Raw genomic sequence first — 22,386 nt, forward strand, 5'->3', positions numbered from 1 at the left:
CAAGCTTTGAATGTATTCAGTCAAGCTTGAATACTATTCGGCTACTCACCCTAAACCAACAACGTTTCAGATGCAAGTCAGATCTTGATGAGTCTGACGAGATACACATAAACAATATTCTCAGGAACACTCAACAATGAGCAGAGAGAGGTCCATGGTGCTGGAAAGAAGGTTCCCTGAGAGTCCCAGGCCTGCCATGCAAACACCTGATTGTTTGTTTTGTATTAAGATATATTTGTCTAATAATTGTTATATTATTTCCCTGGTTCACATTATTTGTCTGTGGTGTAACTGTGCTAACGGCACACATGCCCATGCTCCTGTATTTGGATCATTGAGCTGCTTTGGATGACAGGAAAAAATAAAAAGGTGAGCATGTCCCATCATGCAGTGCGGGCCAATTCTTCCTCACCCCCGCAGTAAGTAGAATAGACTCTCATATCCAAGGATCGGACTAATGGCGGTCGTCAAATCAGTACACTGAGAGCAAGTTCAAAACATAGCCCTGTCTCACTACAGTCGCCGAGGAATTTCAGGGAAAGGCATCGTCAAATCCATACGGGAATACTGAACTGAAAGGGGGAGGGGGGCGAAATCAAGCAGCAAATTGTGCTGGGACTTTCCTCTTCTTAAAAATGGATGAACACCCCGGCGGAGGAGGAGTTGGAATGGCCGCCCCAAGACCTCAGCAACAACCGCAGGGGAATAACAACGCTAATCCCCAAATCGGTGGTGGAGGTGGCTCAGGGATGGGGCAGCAGCATGACGAGATGCCACGGCCACAGCAGTATACCATCCCCGGTATTCTGCATTATATCCAGCACGAATGGGCCAGATTCGAAATGGAGAGAGCTCATTGGGAAGTGGAAAGGGCCGAACTTCAGGTAGCAAGCTAACTTGGTTAACCTTACCTTAGCTAACTAAATAAACACTATATTGAGCAACAATGCATTTTGCCTGGATAGTGTGCAACATTTGTTTTACACCCTTTGCATACAGTGGCCATGCTTCGATAGATAAACGTCTACTGTAGTTTGTACGCCCAACTTGATTATGTTAGTTATCAATTACCACCACCAGCTAGCTAGCTAGTCACGGATAACAGGTAACGTTAAATAGCTAACGTTAGCTTGCCATCCTGCTGTGTGCTAAGCTATGTCACTCTTTTGTTTCTTTTCTTTTTACAGTGGAACATCAGGTTGATGTGTTTACAATGTCTTACACGTGATTTTATTAATAATGTTGACTCTTGTTGTTGTAGTATTCCTTTAGTAGTTTCAATTTAGAGTCGTTGAACTACAGAATGATCTAATCAAACCACTGACAGTCAACTAATCTCCGAGACTAGGAGCCATTTTGGTTTGGTCATTATGGCGACGACTTGGCTGGGTCTTCTTGAGTCACGTTAGGTAACCATCAATCTTGAATAGGAATAAATCCCATCTTATTGATCATATCAGTTGTGCAATATTTTTAACAAATATATTTTTAAAAAGTTTATTTAAAACAAATCGAAAATCGCATAGCCTGATGCCAGTCAGATGGCTCGTGCCTGTTAGCAAGCTAACGTCAACAAAGCCAGCTGTCAAGGCCCCACAGTCTGACAGTGGCTATGCACTTTACGATCGAACGGTGAAAAAACTATCTGTGGCTTTAGACTTAGCAAGTTTGCTATCTAGCTACATTACTTTTATAGTTGTTTTTTGTTTCACGGTGCCATCTTGGCTAGGAATTATTTCTTATTTTTGTGCGTTTTATTTTGCTAGGTTTTGTTATAACAAGCTTATGACATCAGCTAAGTGGTAATTCTGTCTTGTAGAATGCAGAGAGAGGTTAAAGGGAATGTTGGTTCAGTTTTATGATTGTAATAATAATGAATGTGGAAGTGTTGAAATGCCTGGGACAGAGCATAGAGTACTGCTTTGTTTGAACACAACCCATACCAGGTGAGGTGGAGGCATATGATAGATAATTGTCTTGTCAACATAAAGTAGTAGCCTATGACCTGCCTAATTTGGCAGAACCATATGCTGTTATATTCTTAAACTTTTTTATTGATAAAACAATATGAATCAGTGTATGCTTTCTGAACTTCTGTCTTGGTCACATTATTTAAACTTTAAATTAATGAAGCAAGCTGACAGCCTAGATTATTTTGGTCAGCTGCACCTTTCCTATTGTTTGAGTTGCTTTGCTGTCCAGCCACACCACTCAAGCAGTTAGCCTTGTTAGCACAAATCACTTCAATGTCCACAGCAGTCACATCAGGCCTGGAAGTATCTGGGTTAAATCAGGCTTTATAGGTCACTGAGACATCCAGGGCATATTATGAACCATTGTTATGTGCTCTGTTCTTCCTTTGCCCTGGCTGTAGAAGACAGACAGAGAAATGGTAGACTGACACGGCCCTTTCTATTCAGAATCTGGCTTGGAAATAAAATGTTTATTAACACACAGAGGCAGTGATTGTTCTATCTGGGTTTTATTTTTGATATGTTGATGCTGAGTATTTAAACACCACAATGAAGGTTTGACAGGATTATGTTATCCAACTGATAACATGCTGTTCTCTCTTGATGAAATTGAAATCACTAACTCAATGTAGGCCTATATTCATACCTTAGTACACTGACTGCACACACAGAAATAATTTATTTTTCACGCCATTCTTTCATTGTGCTTGATTTGGTGGGTGATGTATTTTTCCGCTGTGCGCAGGTGTTTCCTCAGGATGTGTATGAGCCAGGTGGTGCACAACTATGTCAGCATTCTATCCTTAAAGCATCAGTGTTAATTAGTAGTACAGTGCCATTTTCTTCCATAGTTCTTTCTTGGTTATACATAACATCTATAAGTAGACACGCTGAAAATAGCTGTTCTACTTAATGGACTACCTCGGCTCCTAAAAACTGTGCAAACTGTGTATACATTTGACAGTTTCAGAATTGTCTGATAATAAGGTATTATTTTTAGGCCAGCGTTGTGAAACCTAGATTGTTGAAAATATGAGTTCACTGACTTATGTTTATTTGTTGTTTATTGAAGCAAGATGGCTTTTATACACAAAAACACAAACAAGTAGACACAGGCGAATTCAAAATACAGCCCTAAATGTATCCAAATGTGTGAATAGGCCTAAGCGGTGTTCCTTTGCAGTGAAGTGGTAGGTATATGATACGTTGGGGACAACAAAGCTCCAAAAGGCGGCAATGTCTATTCCTGTTCCAATACAGCCCATTCCTTTGTCAGCATGTTAACTTGGGTCTGTGAGCTCACTCTGTGTCCCCAGTCTGACCATTACACATCTCAACACTGTGACCTCACACATACATAGCAGCTAGGCCTATACTGGCTTTGCTAGCTGCACTGGGATTGGTTGGAGGTGGTATCTGAAGTGTGGTCCTTCGGGCAGTGGGGATTCCCAAAGTGGTTTTAGCAGTAGTGCTGTAACATCTAAATTCTGATTATAGTTGAGATTTGATCTCTGGTTAGTCTACTGTAACTATGCCTGCCATGCTCCTATCAGGGATATTGAAAAGTGAGGTTAACAAATAGACTAATTATTATGCCCTCTTAGATTTTAGCTGTATATTAAATCTACACATAGTGATATTTATTTGAAGAACGTTGTAGCCAGCTGTATCTGCAGAGCTAGTAGCAAGCTTGTGTAACAGACTACTCTGTCCCCTGGCTGTTGAGTTGGTTCCAGTGTGTACACAGCTGTTCGTTCAGCTGAAACCTTCCTTCTCCCTCTAGCTAACATTGACTGGCCAGACCTCCCATGCTTATGGTAATAGCAAGACGTTCATTTAGCCCTTGGACTTGCTTACCAAGGAAGCAGGCAAAAGGAAGAGGATATCGTACACAAAATATTACTGTTCTGTTTAAGAGACCTGATCTCGGTTGACGGACGTGAATCCTATTGTTAAAATTGACTCCAGTTCTCCCATAGAGAGTTAAATATCCTACTCCTTCTCTCCTTGAATGTGGACTCAATTATGTCTTATCTTATTACTGTGAGGGAGTGACTGGACCAGGTGAGCCAATGTTTCAGATCCACCATAGTGTTTTCTTTGTTGGTATGATCTAATACCAGAGAGCAAAGCAACTGTTATGTAAGCTAGCCGGTGGCCCAAGATCTGGAGTCACTATGTCAGAGCCAGGGCACCACACTTTCTCTGTCTCCATGACTACGGAATGGAAATCGGTCTCCAGTTTACCTGTCAATTTACAACTAGGTATGGGCACCCAACAGTCAAGAGAGGGGTTTTTAGGGGCAGCTGCCTAATATTCTATATAGGTGCAGGAGCTCAAGTCCATGGAGAATAAGAACACCTCCTCCCAGCTGCCCACTGCACTGAAACACTGTCACCACTGATAAATCCACCATAATTGAGAATTTCAATAAGCATTTTTCTACGGCTGGCCATGCTTTCCACCTGGCTACTCCTACCCCGGACAACAGCACTGCACCCCCAACAGCAACTCGCCCAAGCCTTCCCCATTTCTCCTTCTCCCAAATCCATTCAGCTGATGTTCTGAAAGAGCTGCAAAATCTGGACCCCTACAAATCAGCCGGGCTAGACAATCTGGACCCTTTCTTTCTAAAATTATCTGCCGAAATTGTTGCCACCCCTATTACTATCCTGTTCAACCTCTCTTTCGTGTCGTCTGAGTTTCCCAAAGATTGGAAAGCAGCTGCGGTCATCCCCCTCTTCAAAGGGGGGGACACTCTTGACCCAAACTGCTACAGACCTATATCTATCCTACCGTGCCTTTCTAAGGTCTTCGAAAGCCAAGTCAACAAACAGATTACCGACCATTTCGAATCTCACCATACCTTCTCTGCTATGCAATCTGGTTTCAGAGCTGGTCATGGGTGGACCTCAGCCACGCTCAAGGTCCTAAACGATATCTTAACCGCCCTCGATAAGAAACATTACTGTGCAGCCGTATTCATTGATCTGGCCAAGGCTTTCGACTCTGTCAATCACCACATCCTCATCGGCAGACTCGACAGCCTTGGTTTCTCAAATGATTGCCTCGCCTGGTTCACCAACTACTTCTCTGATAGAGTTCAGTGTGTCAAATCGGAGGGTCTGTTGTCCGGGCCTCTGGCAGTCTCTATGGGGGTGCCACAGGGTTCAATTCTTGGACCGACTCTCTTCTCTGTATACATCAATGAGGTCGCTCTTGCTGCTGGTGAGTCCCTGATCCACCTCTACGCAGACGACACCATTCTGTATACTTCCGGCACTTCTTTGGACACTGTGTTAACAACCCTCCAGGCAAGCTTCAATGCCATACAACTCTCCTTCCGTGGCCTCCAATTGCTTTTAAATACAAGGAAAACTAAATGCATGCTCTTCAACCGATCGCTACCTGCACCTACCCGCCTGTCCAACATCACTACTCTGGACGGCTCTGACTTAGAATACTTGGACAACTACAAATACTTAGGTGTCTGGTTAGACTGTAAACTCTCCTTCCAGACCCATTTCAAACATCTCCAATCCAAAGTTAAATCTAGAATTGGCTTCCTATTTCGCAACAAAGCATCCTTCATGCTGCCAAACATACCCTTGTAAAACTGACCATCCTACCAATCCTCGACTTTGGCGATGTCATTTACAAAAAAGCCTCCAATACCCTACTCAACAAATTGGATGCAGTCTATCACAGTGCAATCCGTTTTATCAGCAAAGCCCCATATACTACCCACCATTGCGACCTGTACGCTCTCGTTGGCTGGCCCTCGCTTCATACTCGTCGCCAAACCCACTGGCTCCATGTCATCTACAAGACCCTGCTAGGTAAAGTCCCCCCTTATCTCAGCTCGCTGGTCACCATAGCATCTCCCACCTGTAGCACACGCTCCAGCAGGTATATCTCTCTAGTCACCCCCAAAACCAATTCTTTCTTTGGCCGCCTCTCCTTCCAGTTCTCAGCTGCCAATGACTGGAACGAACTACAAAAATCTCTGAAACTGGAAACACTTATCTCCCTCACTAGCTTTAAGCACCAACTGTCAGAGCAGCTCACAGATTACTGCACCTGTACATAGCCCACCTATAACTTAGCCCAAACAACTACCTCTTTCCCAACTGTATTTAATTTTTATTTATTTATTTATTTATTTTGCTCCTTTGCACCCCATTATTTTGTATTTCTACTTTGCACATTCTTCCATTGCAAAACTACCATTCCAGTGTTTTACTTGCTATATTGTATTTACTTTGCCACCATGGCCTTTTTTGCCTTTACCTCCCTTCTCACCTCATTTGCTCACATTGTATATAGACTTGTTTATGCTGTATTATTGACTGTATGTTTGTTTTACTCCATGTGTAACTCTGTGTCGTTGTATCTGTCGAACTGCTTTGCTTTATCTTGGCCAGGTCGCAATTGTAAATGAGAACTTGTTCTCAACTTGCCTACCTGGTTAAATAAAGGTAAAATATATATATTTTTTAAAGCAGTAGAACATTTGAGGTGCTGGTACTCTGCTTCCATGAGCTCCTGTCCAAGTCGAGCACTGCCCCTGCAGTCAAGGGGCGGCTGACTAAAAATACCCCATGCCTGCTACCCTTTAAACGGCATTGGGTTTCACAGCTGCTCAGTACTCCCTAGCAGTACAGATTTGAGCAGGAGAAGAGGGCCAGCTAAATAGTTCTGTATGAACTGAACACCCCTACAGGGGTGATGGTGCTAGAGAGGCCTGTGTTACAACCTGGGCCTGCTGCTCTGCTGATCTGAGGATAGTCAGACACACTGCTAATTGCAGTCCTACCCTGACCCGCCAGGTCTATACCAAGATTCCCCCCAATTCATCTGTGGCTTATAGCTTTTTGTTAGTTTAGCTCCATTTTTATATATGAGAATAAGAAATCAAAGTAACAAGTAATTAAAGAACAGCAGTAAAATACTGAATTAACACTTATTTTAACATAATATAAAACATCAATACAATCAATTTAGCCTCAAATAAATAATGATACATGTTCAATTTGGTTTAAATAATGCAAAAACAAAGTGTTGGAGAAGAAAGTAATATGTGCCATGTAAAAATGTGTGCCATGTAAAATATGTGCCATGTAAAAAAGCTAACGTTTAAGTTCCTTGCTCAGAACATGAGAACATATGAAAGTTGGTGGTTCCTTTTAACATGAGACTTCAATATTCCAAGGTAAGAGGTTTTAGGTTGTAGTTAATATAGTATTTATAGGACTATTTCTCTCCATACCATTTGTATTTCATATGCCTTTGACTGCTGGATGTTCTTATAGGTACTTTAGTATTGCCAGTGTAACATTATAGCTTCCGTCCCTCTCCTCGATCCTCCCTGGGCTCGAACCAGGAACACATCGACAACAGCCACACTCGAAGCATCGTTACCCATCGCTCCACAAAAGCCACGGTCCTTGCAGCGCAAGGGGAATAACTACTCCAAATCTAAAAGCGAGTGACGTTTGAAACAGTATTAGCGCACACCCCGCTAACTAGCTAGACATTTCACATTGGTTACACCAGCCATTAGGCTGATAGGCTAGAAGTCATAAACAGCGCTGTGCTTGCGAAGAGCTGCTGGCAAAATGCCCGAAAGTGCTGTTTGAATTAATGATTACGGGCCTGCTGCTGCTCAGTCAGACTGCTCTATCAAATCAGACTTAATTGTAACATAATAACACACAGAAATACGAGCCTTTGGTCATTAATATGATTGAATCCGGAAACTATCATTTAGAAAACAAAACGTTTATTCTTTCAGTGAAATACGGAACCGTTTGGTATTTTATCTAACGGGTGGCATCCCTAAGTCTAAATATTCTTGTTACATTGAAGGTTGTGCAATGTATGTAATAATTACATAAAATTCTGGCAAATTAGTTCACAATGAGCCAGGCAGCCCAAACTGTTGCATATACCCTGACTCTGCGTGCAATGAACGCAAGAGAAATGACACAATTTCACCTGGTTAATATTGCCTGCTAAACTGGATTAGTAGTTATAACTAGTGATTACGATTGATAGGTTTTTATAAAATAAGTTTAATGCTAGCTAGCAATTTACCTTGGCTTCTACTGCATTCGTGTAACAGGCAGGCTACTCGTGGAGTGCAATGGTTAGAGCGTTGGACTAGTTAACTGTGCCGTTGCAAGATTGGAACCCTGAGCTAACAAGGTGAAAATCTGTCGTTCTGCCCCTGAACAAGGCAGTTAACCCACAGTTCCTAGGCAGTCATTGAAAATAAGAATGTGTTCTTAACTGACTGGCCTACCGATTTCCGATTATGAAAACTTTAACTCTGCCCTAATTAATCGGCCATTCCGATTAATCGGATCGACCTCTAGTACAGAGTCAATGTGCGGGGGCACTGGTTAGTCGAGGTAATATGTACAGAGAGTAGCAGCGGCGTAAAAGGGGGAAGAAGCGGTTTAGAAGCCTCTTGGACCTAGACATGGCGCTCCGGTACCGCTTGCCGTGCGGTAGCAGAGAGAACAGTCTGACTAGGGTTGCTGGTGTCTTTGACAATTTTTAGGGCCTTCCTCACCGCCTGGTATAGAGGTCCTGGATGGCAGGAAGCTTGGCCCCAGTGATGTACTGGGCCGTTTGCACTACCCTCTGTAGTGCCTTGCGGTTGGAGGCTGAGCAGTTGCCATACCAGGCAGGGACGCAACCGGTCAGGATGCTCTCGACAGTGCAGCTGTAGAACCTTTTGAGGATCTGAGGACCCATGCCAAATGTTTTGTCTACTAAGGGCGAATAGGTTTTGTTGTGCCATCTTCACAACGGTCCACAATCATCTCCTTTGTCTTGAACACGTTGAGGGAGAGACAAAGGAGATGATTGTGGACTACAGGAAAAAGACGACCGAGCACGCCCCCATTCTCATCGGCAGGGCTCTAGTGGAGCAGGTTGAGAGTTTCAAGTTCCTTGGTGTCCACTTCACCAACAAACTAACCTGGTTCAAGGCAGCGTAGCCTAGTGGCAGCGTAGCCTAGTGGTTAGAGCGTTGGACTAGTAACCGGAAGGTTGCGAGTTCAAACCCCCGAGCTGACAAGGTACAAATCTGTCGTTCTGCCCCTGAACCGGCAGTTAACCCATTGTTCCCAGGCCGTCATTGAAAATAAGAATATGTTCTTAACTGACTTGCCTGGTTAAATAAAGGTAAAAAAAAATAAAAAATTCTTAGTCCATCACCAAACATTTCTGTTGAAAAGCCACTGATAAAAGCATAAAGGCTTGCTCTTCTTTTTTCTTTGTTTTGCGCGGTTGGTGGTAGATGCACTTAATTCAGAAGCCCTGTTTTTAACCATTTGAATTTGTCTGTGGCTAAGTCCAGTGCACTTACTGCGCTGGCCAATCGGATAGCACAAATCACTGTGCCTACCTACAGCTTCCATGACCCCGGCCACAGCAAAGTTTGTTAGTAGCCTACGTGAGATTTCATAACATTTAAAACCGTAACCAGTGAGAGACTGTCAAAGAATACAGCAAAGAGCTAATGTTTTAAGTTTTATTCAGCACTGTCAATAGTTTTTATTAAACACAATTACAAAACATTAAATGCACTTCTCTACTTCCACTTGCACTGCAATGAGTAAGTAGCCAAGTGTATCGATAGCCTTGCGTTTGGTTATTATTAGCTATTTTAATATCGAGGAGCATTTTGCTTTCTCTAGTCATAGAAACAACATGAATTTGTGCTGAGGCAGATGCTGCGCCACTCAAGTTTCGCCATAAGGTGGAAGACTGTCTCTCCTCTCTGGTCAATCACCGGTGGAAATGAAGGAGAGAGCAGGGACTGAGGTGGACCCTCTGCTGTTCTCCATCTGCTGCGACTATTGCCATGTTCAAGACAACTGGGAACTCTGAAAATAATAGATCCGACTGGGAATTTTCTGAATGGAATATGAGAACAAGAAGAAGAGTGTGGTAGTACTAGGTGATGAAGTTGTTGCTGCCTCTGAAACAGATCTGATGTTAAATTATTCAGTAGTGCACCACAAAATATTAGTTTTAATGTGTACTGCTTTCAAAATGTAGAATATAATGTTGACTTTATTGGCAGATCCTAAACGCATTTTTTTTTTTTCTCGTTTCTTTCAGGCTCGAATAGCATTCCTACAAGGAGAAAGGAAGGGTCAAGAAAATTTAAAGAATGATCTAGTTCGAAGAATAAAGATGTTAGAATATGCATTAAAGCAAGAAAGGTGAGTGTATACCTATTACCTAATCATTTTTTACATGAGTCCATATAAGGCCCCTTTCAATCTTCGTCTCATTTACCACAATGCCTGACATTTATACATTGCCTGTAAATGTTGTGCATAACTGCAAAGTATGCTTTATTATCTCATCACATGTACTAATCTCTTTACTTTGTCTTTACTCTACTAGAGCAAAATACCATAAATTAAAATATGGAACAGAATTAAATCAAGGTGAAGTTAAGATGCCCAGCTTTGAATCAGGTACGGACCTCCCCTCTCTGAACTGCAATAAACTTAATGATGAGTAATAGAATATGTTGACATACAGCTAGCTATACAGCGGTTTCATTAACGTTTCTATGGTGTTTACAGAAGATACCAAAGACACAGAGGTCCCTGCTGTACCTCAGAATAGTCAGCTGACGTGGAAACAGGGCAGACAACTCCTCAGACAGTGAGTACTCTACAGACAGCACACACGGTTTACAGGGCCTCTCATGCAGCTAACACACTTACTTATCGATCAAGATGAATTCCCATCTGGGCCTGCATCTCAGAATAGGAGTGCTGATCTAGGATAAGGTCCTACTTGTCTATGTCATTTTATTCCTTATGATCTAAAAGGTCAAACTGATCCTAGAGCAGCACTCCAACTCTGAGACGCTTTAGGAATACGTGCCCTGGCTTACTTAGTTAGCTAAGTCATTTTTATGTGTCATTTTCTGTCCCAACAGATATCTTCAGGAAGTAGGTTACACGGACACAATACTAGATGTGCGGTCTCAGAGAGTGCGTTCGTTACTGGGCCTGTCCGGCTCAGAGCAGAATGGCTCAGTGGAAAACAGGAACCTGGATCAGATCCTCAATGGAGGGGAGTCTCCAGCCAAACGAAAGGGACAAGATATGAAAAGGTAGGTAGGTAGGCAGGCCTCATCTGATCATGCGTACTGCCACTGACTTCAGTGAAGGTCTGAAGGAATTGGTGTTATCTAACTGACACAATGTTGTTCACTTTTCCTGGCGACTTCACAGATAGCAGATTTCTGATTGATTCTGTACATTCTGCCTCTGTGCTCAGAACTGTCTGCTCTGAATAGCATTAGATGCATCATCCAGACCTGTGCCGTGTATGTGAATAATCAAATCATCCACAGTGATGAATTGCTCTAAATAGTTTTCTACCTGTTTTACTAGGAATCCAGGAGATGTTCTGGAAACATTTAACTTCTTAGAAAACGCAGAGGACAGTGATGAAGATGATGATGAGGAGGGAGACCTGATGGAGGATATAGACAGTGGCAAACACACAATAAAAAAGCATAAGATAAAGGTGAAAACCTCTTCGCTACAGATGATTACATCTGGTCAAAAGTGAAAAGACCATTCCTAATGTTGTTCTAAATGTACTGCTACTGTCATCACTGTGTAAATGGTTGTAATAATGGCTTACTAAGACCAAAGCGGTGCTCTTGACACTAGACTAGTATCTTCAGACCTGATTCTAAATGTTGATATACATCAAGAGAGAATCTTTAAATGCCTGCTGTGTTAAAGAAGTCAACACAATTAAATTGGTACAAGAGCATGTGGAACGAACATACCAAGTACTCGTCTCCTAAAATCGAATATGGAAAATAAAAGTATTGTAAAATATACTTTTATTTTACAAGTATTGTAAGTAAAAAAAAAAATGTAATACAAGTATTGTATTAACTCCCAGATAATCCCACTGTGCCAGACCTGGTGACTGACTGTATGTTTGTCCTCTGTCCAGGTTGGGAATGAGGGCCTGGCCTCTGACCTTCCAGATGACCCCGACACAGAGGAGGCTCTGAAGGAGTTTGACTTCCTGGTGAATTCCGAGGATGGAGAGGGAGCAGGGGAGGCCCGGAGTTCAGGGGACGGGACCGAATGGGGTAAGAGGATATCAGAAAACTCACTAGCTGCTGAGAGCAAACTAATAGATGTAAAGTCCTCTATTTAGGGGACCTGCATGGTTCTGGTACCAGTTCTGACCGTCATTTTCAATAATAAAATATGTGGACACTGTAGATCGAAATGTCTTGCATTGAGCAATAGCCCTTGTTCCCACTGACAGAGTATGTTTTCTGAGCCTGTGTGGCATAGGATGTGAAATCTGAAACCACTTGAAGCTGGGATGTCCCTCCTACCATTTAATTTGCTCTTCTGACCGTTCATCAACTCCTGGCTGAAAACAGCCACTGACATGTCTGCAATCATTACATTGTTGTACAGCAGGAGAGAGTGCTTTCATCATGGTAGCACATTCAGGGATCGATTTATAGCCATTCATCTACAATAATTAATCGATTTTTAAACAAACACTTTGTTTGTCATAGATGGATAATATTAATATGAGATGAAAGGCAAGTTCCTAAGAAGTTCAGGATGCTAGAGCTCGATTTTCACAGCAATAGCGGCAGACGTTTTGACCAAGTGAGACCTTCAGAAAGTATGCCCATTTTCTCTAACACTAAAATACAAATATGTATTTTACAGTTATACGGAAGGTTAGTCATTTTATAATTTGATAATGCTATATTTTGAAAGCATGTCATTTCAAGTCTTATTCATACACTATTGATGTATTTCCTATTCAACTACTGTATTTCATATTTCTATCATTTGTACTGTGTACATGAGCTTGTGTCCTCAGAAGTGACTACACCTCATCAATTAACTATTTTTACAGGAAAGGTGAGATTGTAACCTTTCTTTGGGTATGCAGCATTACTAGTTATTGTTTATGGCCCTCTCATGATAAATAATAACTTATCGGGATTATGTAGATGACATTTACAATGACATTTAGTTACATTAAAACTCCCTAGAGTTGTTTGCCACACCGGTGCGCCAGTCTAAGCTACATAACAAAAATATCCCCATCAAAATCTGTCAGTTTAAACTAGAGGTCTCAGATATTTTTGCACCGAATGTGTCTCAATCCACCGCATCCGGCGGTGTTGCACTTCCACATCTGTGGTATAAAAGGTGGTAGAGCCAAAGAGGTGTTTGTCACACCATGAGAGATCCCAAAAATCGCTGTAGCGTAAGTACGGTTTGACGCACAAGCGAATGGGAACCCACTGTGGAAGAGGAGATTCTCACGAACACATGTTTTGCTCTCCGACCACCACAAGTGTCACGGAACTTGTCTGAAGGTAAACAGTACACGTTCTGAAAAACAAATGAAGGTATGAAGGTAGTTTTATGCATACCCCAAGAAAGGGTTAAATGTGTGTTAATAAAAATAAAAAAAGTCTAACCAATTTTAAAATCCTAGATGTTTCTTATGAAGTGTTTTTTGACTGTCCTTTTTGCCAGGTATGAATGTGTTATTCATTCACGTTCTATGGGGTTTATTAGTAAAGGCCCAAATTTAAATAGATTTTTTTTATATACCGAAAGGGGTCCTAAAATTCCAAATCAAATAGCCTAATCATACATAGTATGACCATCTTAAAACAATTCCATATGTCAGTTTAGCACCCCCCACCCCAACTTCTCAGACTCAGAATTGACTGGTTATACCCCATTTTGCACCATGTCCATTTGGCATAAATGCGCCAAGTCTAATTTGTTAACCTATATGGGTGTTGGGTAGAAGATCTGTTGTGTGTGTGTGTGTGTTAGGTAGAGGATACATGTCTGTGTGGGCCAGTGGTAGATATAATTGAACTGGGGTGGGGGGGTTATTCTGATCTGCAGCAAGAAAGGCCCACCCTGTAGAATCTCAATTTGCACCAATGCTGCGTCAGCATTCCTCACCACTTGTGCACAGGATATTCTGAGCCCTCCCCTGGCCCTGCCACACACACCTCACTGCTGCTGCATGCCCTGTTCTAATCACAGACTCTAGGGTCAGTCACAGTACCCTCAGGCAGCATTACTCTCAGCACAATGCTCCACCGTGGCTGAGAGAAAGGGTTGCGTACAGAGCACCAGTCAGGCTCATTAGTCATGAAATTAACCCTGTCCTATACAGTGCTGGTTTATTTGTTTTAGTTTTTGTGCAGAGGCCTAACCCGTGTCATTGCTTCTCCTCGTTAAAGCTGCAATATGTAATTTTTTTGGGCGACCTGACCAGATACACATAAAATTGTATGTTATAGATCTGTCATGCTCATTGATAGCCAGTCTAAGAAGCAGTAGGTCTGTTCTATGTGCGCTAGTCCTATGCTTCCAGTTTTTAGACCGGGTTAAGTTTAATTTTTGCACCTTTTCGGTTTTGTACATCAGCTGAAAATATATTTTGAGGTTATGTAAAATATATTTCATAGCATTTTAGATGGTTCATTAATTTCCTACATTATACATACTTGTTTTGTCACAAACTGAAATTAAGCAAACTATTAGAATTTTAGCAATCAGGAAATGGCGGAGCAATTTCTGCATAGTGCATCTTCAGTGTTCGTCTATTCAGGAAATGTTGTTTCATTGCACGCATCAACATTTTTTGCTCAGGCTTTGACATCAACCCAGGGGAATACTTCACTTTCTACTAGTGTTTAACATGGCAAGACAATATTTTCTGTCTAGCAGCTTAGTGTGTGCTGCAGTCTTTCCCATTTAGGTGAATGTTTTAGCACCCTGCTGAGAGGAGCTGAGCTCTTTGGTTACCAAGCATCTCTGTCTAGGTGTGGCCTGTATGGTGTTTAATAAAACCTCCTCCTCTCCGTCCTGTTCTTAGCCGAGCCCTTACCGTTTCCCTCAGGCGGGGGCAAGTCCTTTATCATGGGCTCTGATGACGTGTTGGAGAGTGTCCTGGGACTGGGAGACCTAGCTGACCTCACTGTCTCCAATGACGACGCCGACTACAGCTATGATGTAAGCACCACAATTCCCACCTGCCATCCTTGAACCCTGAACACCCCCCTGTTCCTCCCCACCCTCTCCTGAACACCCCCCTGTTCCTCCCCACCCTCTCCTGAACACCCCCCTGCCCCTCCCCACCCTTTCCTGAACACCGCCTGCCCCTCCCCACCCTCTCCTGAACACCCCCTGCCCCTCCCCACCCTCTCCTGAACACACCCTGCCCCTCCCCACCCTCTCCTGAACACCCCCTGCCCCTCCCCACCCTCTCCTGAACACACCCTGCCCCTCCCCACCCTCTCCTGAACACACCCTGCCCCTCCCCACCCTCTCCTGAACACACCCTGCCCCTCCCCACCCTCTCCTGAACACACCCTGCCCCTCCCCACCCTCTCCTGAACACACCCTGCCCCTCCCCACCCTCTCCTGAACACCCCCCGCCCCTCCCCACCCTCTCCTGAACACCCCCCGCCCCTCCCCACCCTCTCCTGAACACCCCCCTCCCCACCCTCTCCTGAACACCCCCGCCCCTCTCCTGAACACCCCCGCCCCTCCCCACCCTCTCCTGAACACCCCCCAGCCCCTCCCCACCCTTTCCTGAACACCCCCCTGCCCTTCTATCTCCGCAATCACCCTTGAACCCCTCCCTTCTCTATCTCTTTCTCATTCAATTCAATTTGCTTTATTGGCATGATGTAACAATGTACATATTCCCAAAGCTTACTTTGGAGATTTACACAATTAAGATAAGAATCAAAATTGTCAACAGGACAACAGTAACAACAATAATCAAGGGTCAAAATAACCATACATTGAACAATAACCATACATTGAACAATAACCATACAGTAGAGGACATGTGCAGGTTGATTGGTCTGTCAGACACTGTCCCTCATCTTATGGCAGGCAGCAATGTAGTGCGCTGCCAACCCACAGCTCTCTGCATCCTCCCTCAACAGGGCGGGTAGCCTATTTTCATCAGAGAGGTCTTTGAAACCTTGAATCATTCCCTGAGATCTGGATTTTCTCTGGAAAATCATTATTTGAGCCTTTTTGGGGGTTTACTGCCAGGGCCCAGGTCTGGCAGTACTGCTCTAGCAGGTCCAGGCTCTGCTGTAGGCCATGGTGCTGTGTGTGACAGCAGGCATAGGTCGTCTGCAAAGAGTAGGCATTTAACCTCTGAATTGTGGAGACTAACACCAGGGGCTGAGGATTTTTCTAGAATAGTTGCAATTTGTTGACGTAAATATTGAAGAGTGCAGGGCTCAGATTGCAACCCTGGCGAAGGCCCCGCCCTGGTTAAGAATTCTGTTATTTTCTTGACAATTTTAATGCTGCACGTATGGCCAGTATACATTTGATTTAATTATGTCATATGTTTTACCTCCTGCACCACTTTCAATAACTTCATAGAACAGTCCTGTATGCCAAATAGAATCAAATGCTTTTTGGAAGTCGATTAAAAACATGCAAATATTTTGGTATCATTTTGGTGGACATGTTTATCTATCAGGGTGTGTAGGGTGTAAATATGAACAGTCGTGCGATGTTTTGGTATAAATCCAATTTGGCTTTTACTCAAGACATTGTGTTCACACAAATGCCTCTGTAATTGTTAGGGTCAAATTTGTCTCCGTTCTTAAAGATTGGGGTTATGAGTCCTTGATTCCAGATGTCAGGGAAATAACCTACACTCAGGATCAAATTAAACAGTTTTAATATAGCCAATTGAAATTTTGCACTAGTGAGTTTGAGCATCTAATTTAGGATGCCATCAGGTCTGCATGCGTTTTTAAATTTGAGGGCCTGAAGTTTCTTATAGAGCTCCTAGTCTGGTTTTGATTGTCCTTTATAGCTTTTTCTAATCCATTCAACTTCTCATGAATTTGGCATTGCTCTGCGTTTGTGTCAATTTGAACGGTGTTGTAAAATGGGTTGTCCATTTGTATCACTAATTCCTCTTGATTTATTACGTTTTTTTCTCAATTTTCCATAAGTTGTTTGTTTGGACTCCTCAATTACTGTCAGCTGCTTGCTGTTGTACTGTGCTTTTTTGGTTCTAAGTGTACGTTTATAGAGTTTAAGTCTCACAGTAATGGCGTAATTCAACATTATTTGGGTCTCTGTGCTTTTGGTTCGATAGTGTTTTTTTGGTTCGATAGTGGGTTTTTTCTGCATCAAACCAGTTGTCATCTATGGTTTTTTTTTTTTTAATCAATTTCAGTTGTGCTTCTTTTGCTGTGTGTGTGTATGTATGTGAGTTGATGTTTTTTACTGCTATATTGATGCCTTCTTCACTGTGAGTGAATGTGGTATCCAGAATGTTATCTAAGAGTGTTTGGATATTTTGGTTCCAGGTTGCTTTCTGGTATTCTTCTGTGCTGTTTTGGGCCCATTTGTATGAGTTTCTGATGTTGTACAGCTTACTGGGGTTTGAATGTGTGGTTTCCATGTCTGTTCTTTTGAGGAACATCGTAATTTGGCTGTGATCAGACAGAGGTGTTAGTGGCTTGACAGTGAATGAGCTGAGAAAGAAAGGGTCAATGTCTGTGCTGTGGCCAAGAGGTAAGCAGTAGGTGAATCTCCCCAAATAGTCCCCCCGTAACCTACCGTTGACAAAGTATAGACCCAGGCTTCTACAGAGCTGCAACTTGTTCTCTTTCTCTCTCGCTCTCCTTTCTCTAATTTCTCTCTATAACTATAACAAGGCGTTGAGAGGGGGAATGTTCTTGCTTTGACAGTTGGTCAGAATCATCACAAGTCATGAGGAAGTGGAAGGCATACAGCCCTCCAGTAGTTCTAGTGCAGTCTATTCCCCCTTGCTAACTCACCACCAAGCTGTCTCCATTTTTCACTCCACACTTGTTTAAAGTTGCCCTTCTCTTCCCCTGTCCGGTCTGTCTATTTTTAGCTGCCAGCCAATAAGGACACGTTCAGGAAGACGTGGAATCCCAAGTACACCCTGCGCAGCCACTTTGACGGGGTCAGGGCTCTGGCCTTCCATCCTGTAGAGCCTGTCCTGGTCACCGTGTCTGAGGACAACACCCTCAAACTGTGGAACCTGCAGAAGACTGTGCCTGCCAAAAAGTAAACACACACTTGTTTACATGGTTGGCTTATCTTGTCATTATAGAATGTATCATTAGATTAAATGGGTCTGAAAACCCTTTTTAAAGAATTGTTTGTTTCCTCTTCTTTAGAAGTGCCTCTTTTGATGTGGAGCCTATTTACACGTTCAGAGCTCATGTGTAAGTATCTAATTACCAGAAGGTGCCGTGGTAAAAAAAAGACAACCTAATAGGATAAAGCTGTAATCAATCAATATAACTGTTTTGCATTTGGCTTTCTCTCACTGTATAATAATGATGTAAATGATTAAAAGTCCCCTTTCCTTTTCTCAGGGGGCCTGTGCTGTCCCTGGCTATGACTTCCAGTGGACAGCAGTGTTACAGTGGAGGGATTGACCACACAATACAGTGCTGGAACATCCCCAGCTCCAACGTGGACCCTTATGACACCTACGGTAAGGTTGGCACATTTAGCATGGCCAGTATTCTGTCTCCTCCTTGACCACAGTAACAGAAGTCAGGAATACTTTCATTCATCTGTCATATTATTGGAATTGACTAGTAGACTTTCTCTTCACTTTATTCCAATCACGTCATTGAGTAATCACGGAGCTGTTTGTCCACCCTTATTGAATGGGTATGACTGACCCTGTCCCTCAGACCCCAGCGTCCTGGCTGGAACCTGGCTGGGCCACACAGACGCTGTGTGGGGGCTGGCCTACAGCGGGATCAAGAACCGCCTGCTGTCCTGCTCTGCAGATGGAACCGTCAAGCTGTGGAACCCCCAGGAGAAGAACCCATGCATCGGCACTTACAATGCAGAGAAAGGTAGGAACGCTGTGCACTTGAACTTCCCCAGTAGTGTGATGGAGAGCTTGTTATCCACATGGACATGTGTGGCCAAGGTCAGAGAGTACTGGTGTAAAAGCCTCTAACTGACAGGTGTCTCTGTCTGTGTGTACGACAGAGCACGGCATCCCCACTGCGGTGGACTTCAACGGCTGTGACCCCGCCCACATGGTGGCGTCCTTCAACACGGGCAACGCTGTGATCTATGACCTGGAGACGTCACAGACCGCCGTGGTGTTCGCTGGTCAGGGGGAGAGCAGTAAGTCTAAAATTTAGACTAGAACCCTAATCCTAACCTAGTCCAAACCCTAGCCTGGAGCCTTATTTAACATACTAGCGATGCTAACCCTAAGCTCTGTGGTAGGACTGGGGAACTTTTAAATACTGCATTCTGCTATTTGTTGTTGTTCTCCTGTGACCATGCTAGATATATGATATATCCTCCTAGAGAAGAAGTAAACAGTTTTAACTGTCTTCATTCCAGATGGTGTATTAATAGTGAGTTGTGTTGACCCATCCTCTCCTCTGTTTTCAGCTCTGCTTGCAGCCAACCACATCAACAAGGTAGTGAGTCACCCCACCCTGCCGGTCACCATCACGGCCCACGAGGACAGGAACATCAAGTTCTTTGACAATAAATCGGGTAAGTGGGCAGGAGGGGACACTGTTTAGCTAGTTACTCTCACTGTTACGTCTCTGTCTGCCATATCTCTGTACTGACTGTTACGTCTCTCTCTGCCATATCTCTGTACTGACTGTTACGTCTCTGTCTGCCATATCTCTGTACTGACTGTTACGTCTCTGTCTGCCATATCTCTGTACTGACTGTTACGTCTCTGTCTGCCATATCTCTGTACTGACTGTTACGTCTGTCTGCCATATCTCTGTACTGACTTGTTACGTCTCTGTCTGCCATATCTCTGTACTGACTGTTACGTCTCTGTCTGCCATATCTCTGTACTGACTGTTACGTCTGTCTGCCATATCTCTGTACTGACTTGTTACGTCTCTGTCTGCCATATCTCTGTACTGACTTGTTACGTCTGTCTGCCATATCCCTGTACTGACTGTTACGTCTGTCTGCCATATCTCTGTACTGACTGTTACGTCTGCCTGTCGTGTAGGTAAAGTGATCCATGCGATGGTGGCCCACCTGGATGCTGTTACCAGCCTGGCTGTGGACCCCAACGGGATCTACCTGATGTCAGGAAGTAAGTACAAGCAACACTACTGCTCACTCGCACTGTAGCAAAACGTTTTGCATGGACAAGAAGTCTTCTTTTTGAGTTCAGGTAGCTAGTACCTCTGTTTCGAAATGTTTTCTCCCTACTGAACACATTCCTCCTCCGTAGGCCACGACTGCTCTATCCGTCTGTGGAACCTGGACAGTAAGACCTGTGTGCAGGAGATCACTGCCCACCGCAAGAAGTCTGACGAGTCCATCTATGACGTTGCCTTCCACCCGTCAAAGGCATACATAGCAAGTGCCGGGGCCGACGCCCTGGCCAAAGTGTTTGTGTAGTAGACCTGTGCTGCTTTGCCAGGTTGAGTGGGTAGACACCGAGAGAAAGAATGGACTGCTTCACTGCCTTGTTTAATAAGAGTAGCATTTTATGACACTACATTGAAGCTGCCTCCCTCCACCCCATCCATGTTGAATTCAACACTTGACAGAAACCAGGTGCCAAGGGGACTTATGCCAGGCGTGGTGGTGGAGAAGCGCCCAATCAGTTTTATCCTGTTTTCAAACTAAAACAACAACATTTACCTGTAATTTACTGTAAGTTTAAAAAGCTGGAGTAAAACAAACTAGTGTATGTAGCCTTTTTGACTGGGTTTCAGCTGAGCTAATATCTGTTCTGTCGGTATAGTTCAGTGGCCGAGGGACATTTGAGATTTCACCTGATTCATACTACAGGGCTGACCCCTCACCATACAGGGCTGGCTCTGATATTTTATTTTCATCACGGTTTCATTAACTATGGTGGATTTGTAACCAGTTCAGCTCGGTTTTGTTTGGCTTGCTAGTGTGAAAAGGGTATTTAACAGGACATGGCCACAGCCCCTGGTGGGCCGACTGGGAGACCCTGCGGCGTCAGTTCAGTTCACACTAAACATGAATCAGGCGTGAAATATAGTCAGCTTCACACTTTAGCATTAGTTTCATGACATTTTTGTGTAAAAAAATATAGTTTTTATAATCCTTTTTATATAAATAAAGTCTGTCGTAACAGCACTGAAAATTATGTATAAAAAAAGGGAATATTTATTCCCGGTCTGAACCCTCCTTCACAACTCATTATGACCCCACAACCATCATCTTACGGTTCCCCCGTCACTGAAAAACTCAGTGATCTCGCCCTTCCTAACCCAAGGATGTGATCTCTGACATTGCTTTTACCTGGCTTTGTCACATGAGTAAAGACTGTAGGACTAAAAGAAGCACAGTTCATGGCTTCCTGAGAGAGCGCTCTCTTTTCAAATAAACTGCATCATCCTATCACTATGTGATATTTTGTACACCTTACTGTATTTGAGTTTATTTATCACAGGTTATTAGACATCTTTATGCTATAAATCAGTGCTTTGAAGCAAGCATGGGGTGTAACCATTTTATTTTTCTTAATTTTGTTTTAAGTGATTGGAATAGCAAACAAGATTAATCACGACTCAGTCTTTTGTTTGATTGTACTTTTCTATTTTATCCTGCAAAACTATTTTATGTTCAAACATGCTACAATTTCTGGTGTAACTAAATGCTTTTGTTTGTGTAATGCATGATAAATACAATAGTCTTTTTTCTAGTCTTCCAAAAAAAGGTTCTGGTCAGTTTGCGAGTTTTGATGAGTTTTGTAAGGTTTTTGATTTACAAACTATGAATCAGCAGATTTTAAAGATTGTACCACATAGCAAAATGAAACTGTTGAAAATAATGTATATAAAATGTCTATAATAAATATTAAATGGTGTACCTGTACATAGTCTGTTTTTGTTTAATGCATGCAATGTTGTTTTGTTGGAATAATTGTGATTGCAAGATAAACAAAAATCTATTGAAAAGATGCATAAAAAATGGCTTTATTGAAAGAAATGATAGTAATAAATATAGAATCATACAATTCTCAACAACAAAAAATCCCAAATCCCTTTACTTAAAGTACAGGTCAACATGTACTGAAGGTATGATGTACAGTATACAAAATAAACTGGAAGCCATATCAAGCTGAGAAGTGATACCGGTTTATATTACAGTGTATTGTTGACGAGGCTGAAAGAGAAAGAATACCTTGCTCATCACTAACAATCTATAGGTATATACACTATACATGCAAAAGTATGTAGACACCCCTTCAAATGAGTGGATTCGGCTATTTCCGCCACACCAACTGGTGTATAAAATCAAGCAAACAGCCATGCAATCA

The 22,386-nt window shown here is 42.9% G+C and overlaps 1 protein-coding gene across 2 annotated transcripts; it reads left to right on the forward strand.

Moving 5' to 3' along the window:
- The first annotated feature begins 373 nt into the window (after positions 1–373).
- On the forward strand, positions 374–21,941 carry LOC109904234 (striatin-3). 2 transcript variants are annotated; one of them, XM_020501464.2, is made up of 16 exons: positions 374–884; positions 10,111–10,214; positions 10,402–10,475; positions 10,587–10,668; positions 10,949–11,125; positions 11,409–11,544; positions 11,989–12,130; positions 14,926–15,062; positions 17,959–18,134; positions 18,248–18,295; positions 18,449–18,570; positions 18,776–18,943; positions 19,083–19,223; positions 19,500–19,607; positions 20,089–20,175; positions 20,317–21,941. In XM_020501464.2, the coding sequence occupies exons 1-16, from the start codon at positions 636–638 to the stop codon at positions 20,484–20,486; spliced, it is 2,121 nt and encodes a 706-aa protein (XP_020357053.1). In that variant the 5' UTR covers positions 374–635; the 3' UTR covers positions 20,487–21,941. The 2 variants fall into 2 exon arrangements, with proteins under 2 accessions (XP_020357053.1, XP_031643815.1); XM_031787955.1 differs by having other exon boundaries at positions 396–884; positions 10,590–10,668.
- Positions 21,942–22,386: the final 445 nt, after the last annotated feature.

This window comes from Oncorhynchus kisutch, linkage group LG14, assembly GCF_002021735.2.
Source record: "Oncorhynchus kisutch isolate 150728-3 linkage group LG14, Okis_V2, whole genome shotgun sequence".
NCBI lineage: Eukaryota > Metazoa > Chordata > Actinopteri > Salmoniformes > Salmonidae > Oncorhynchus > Oncorhynchus kisutch.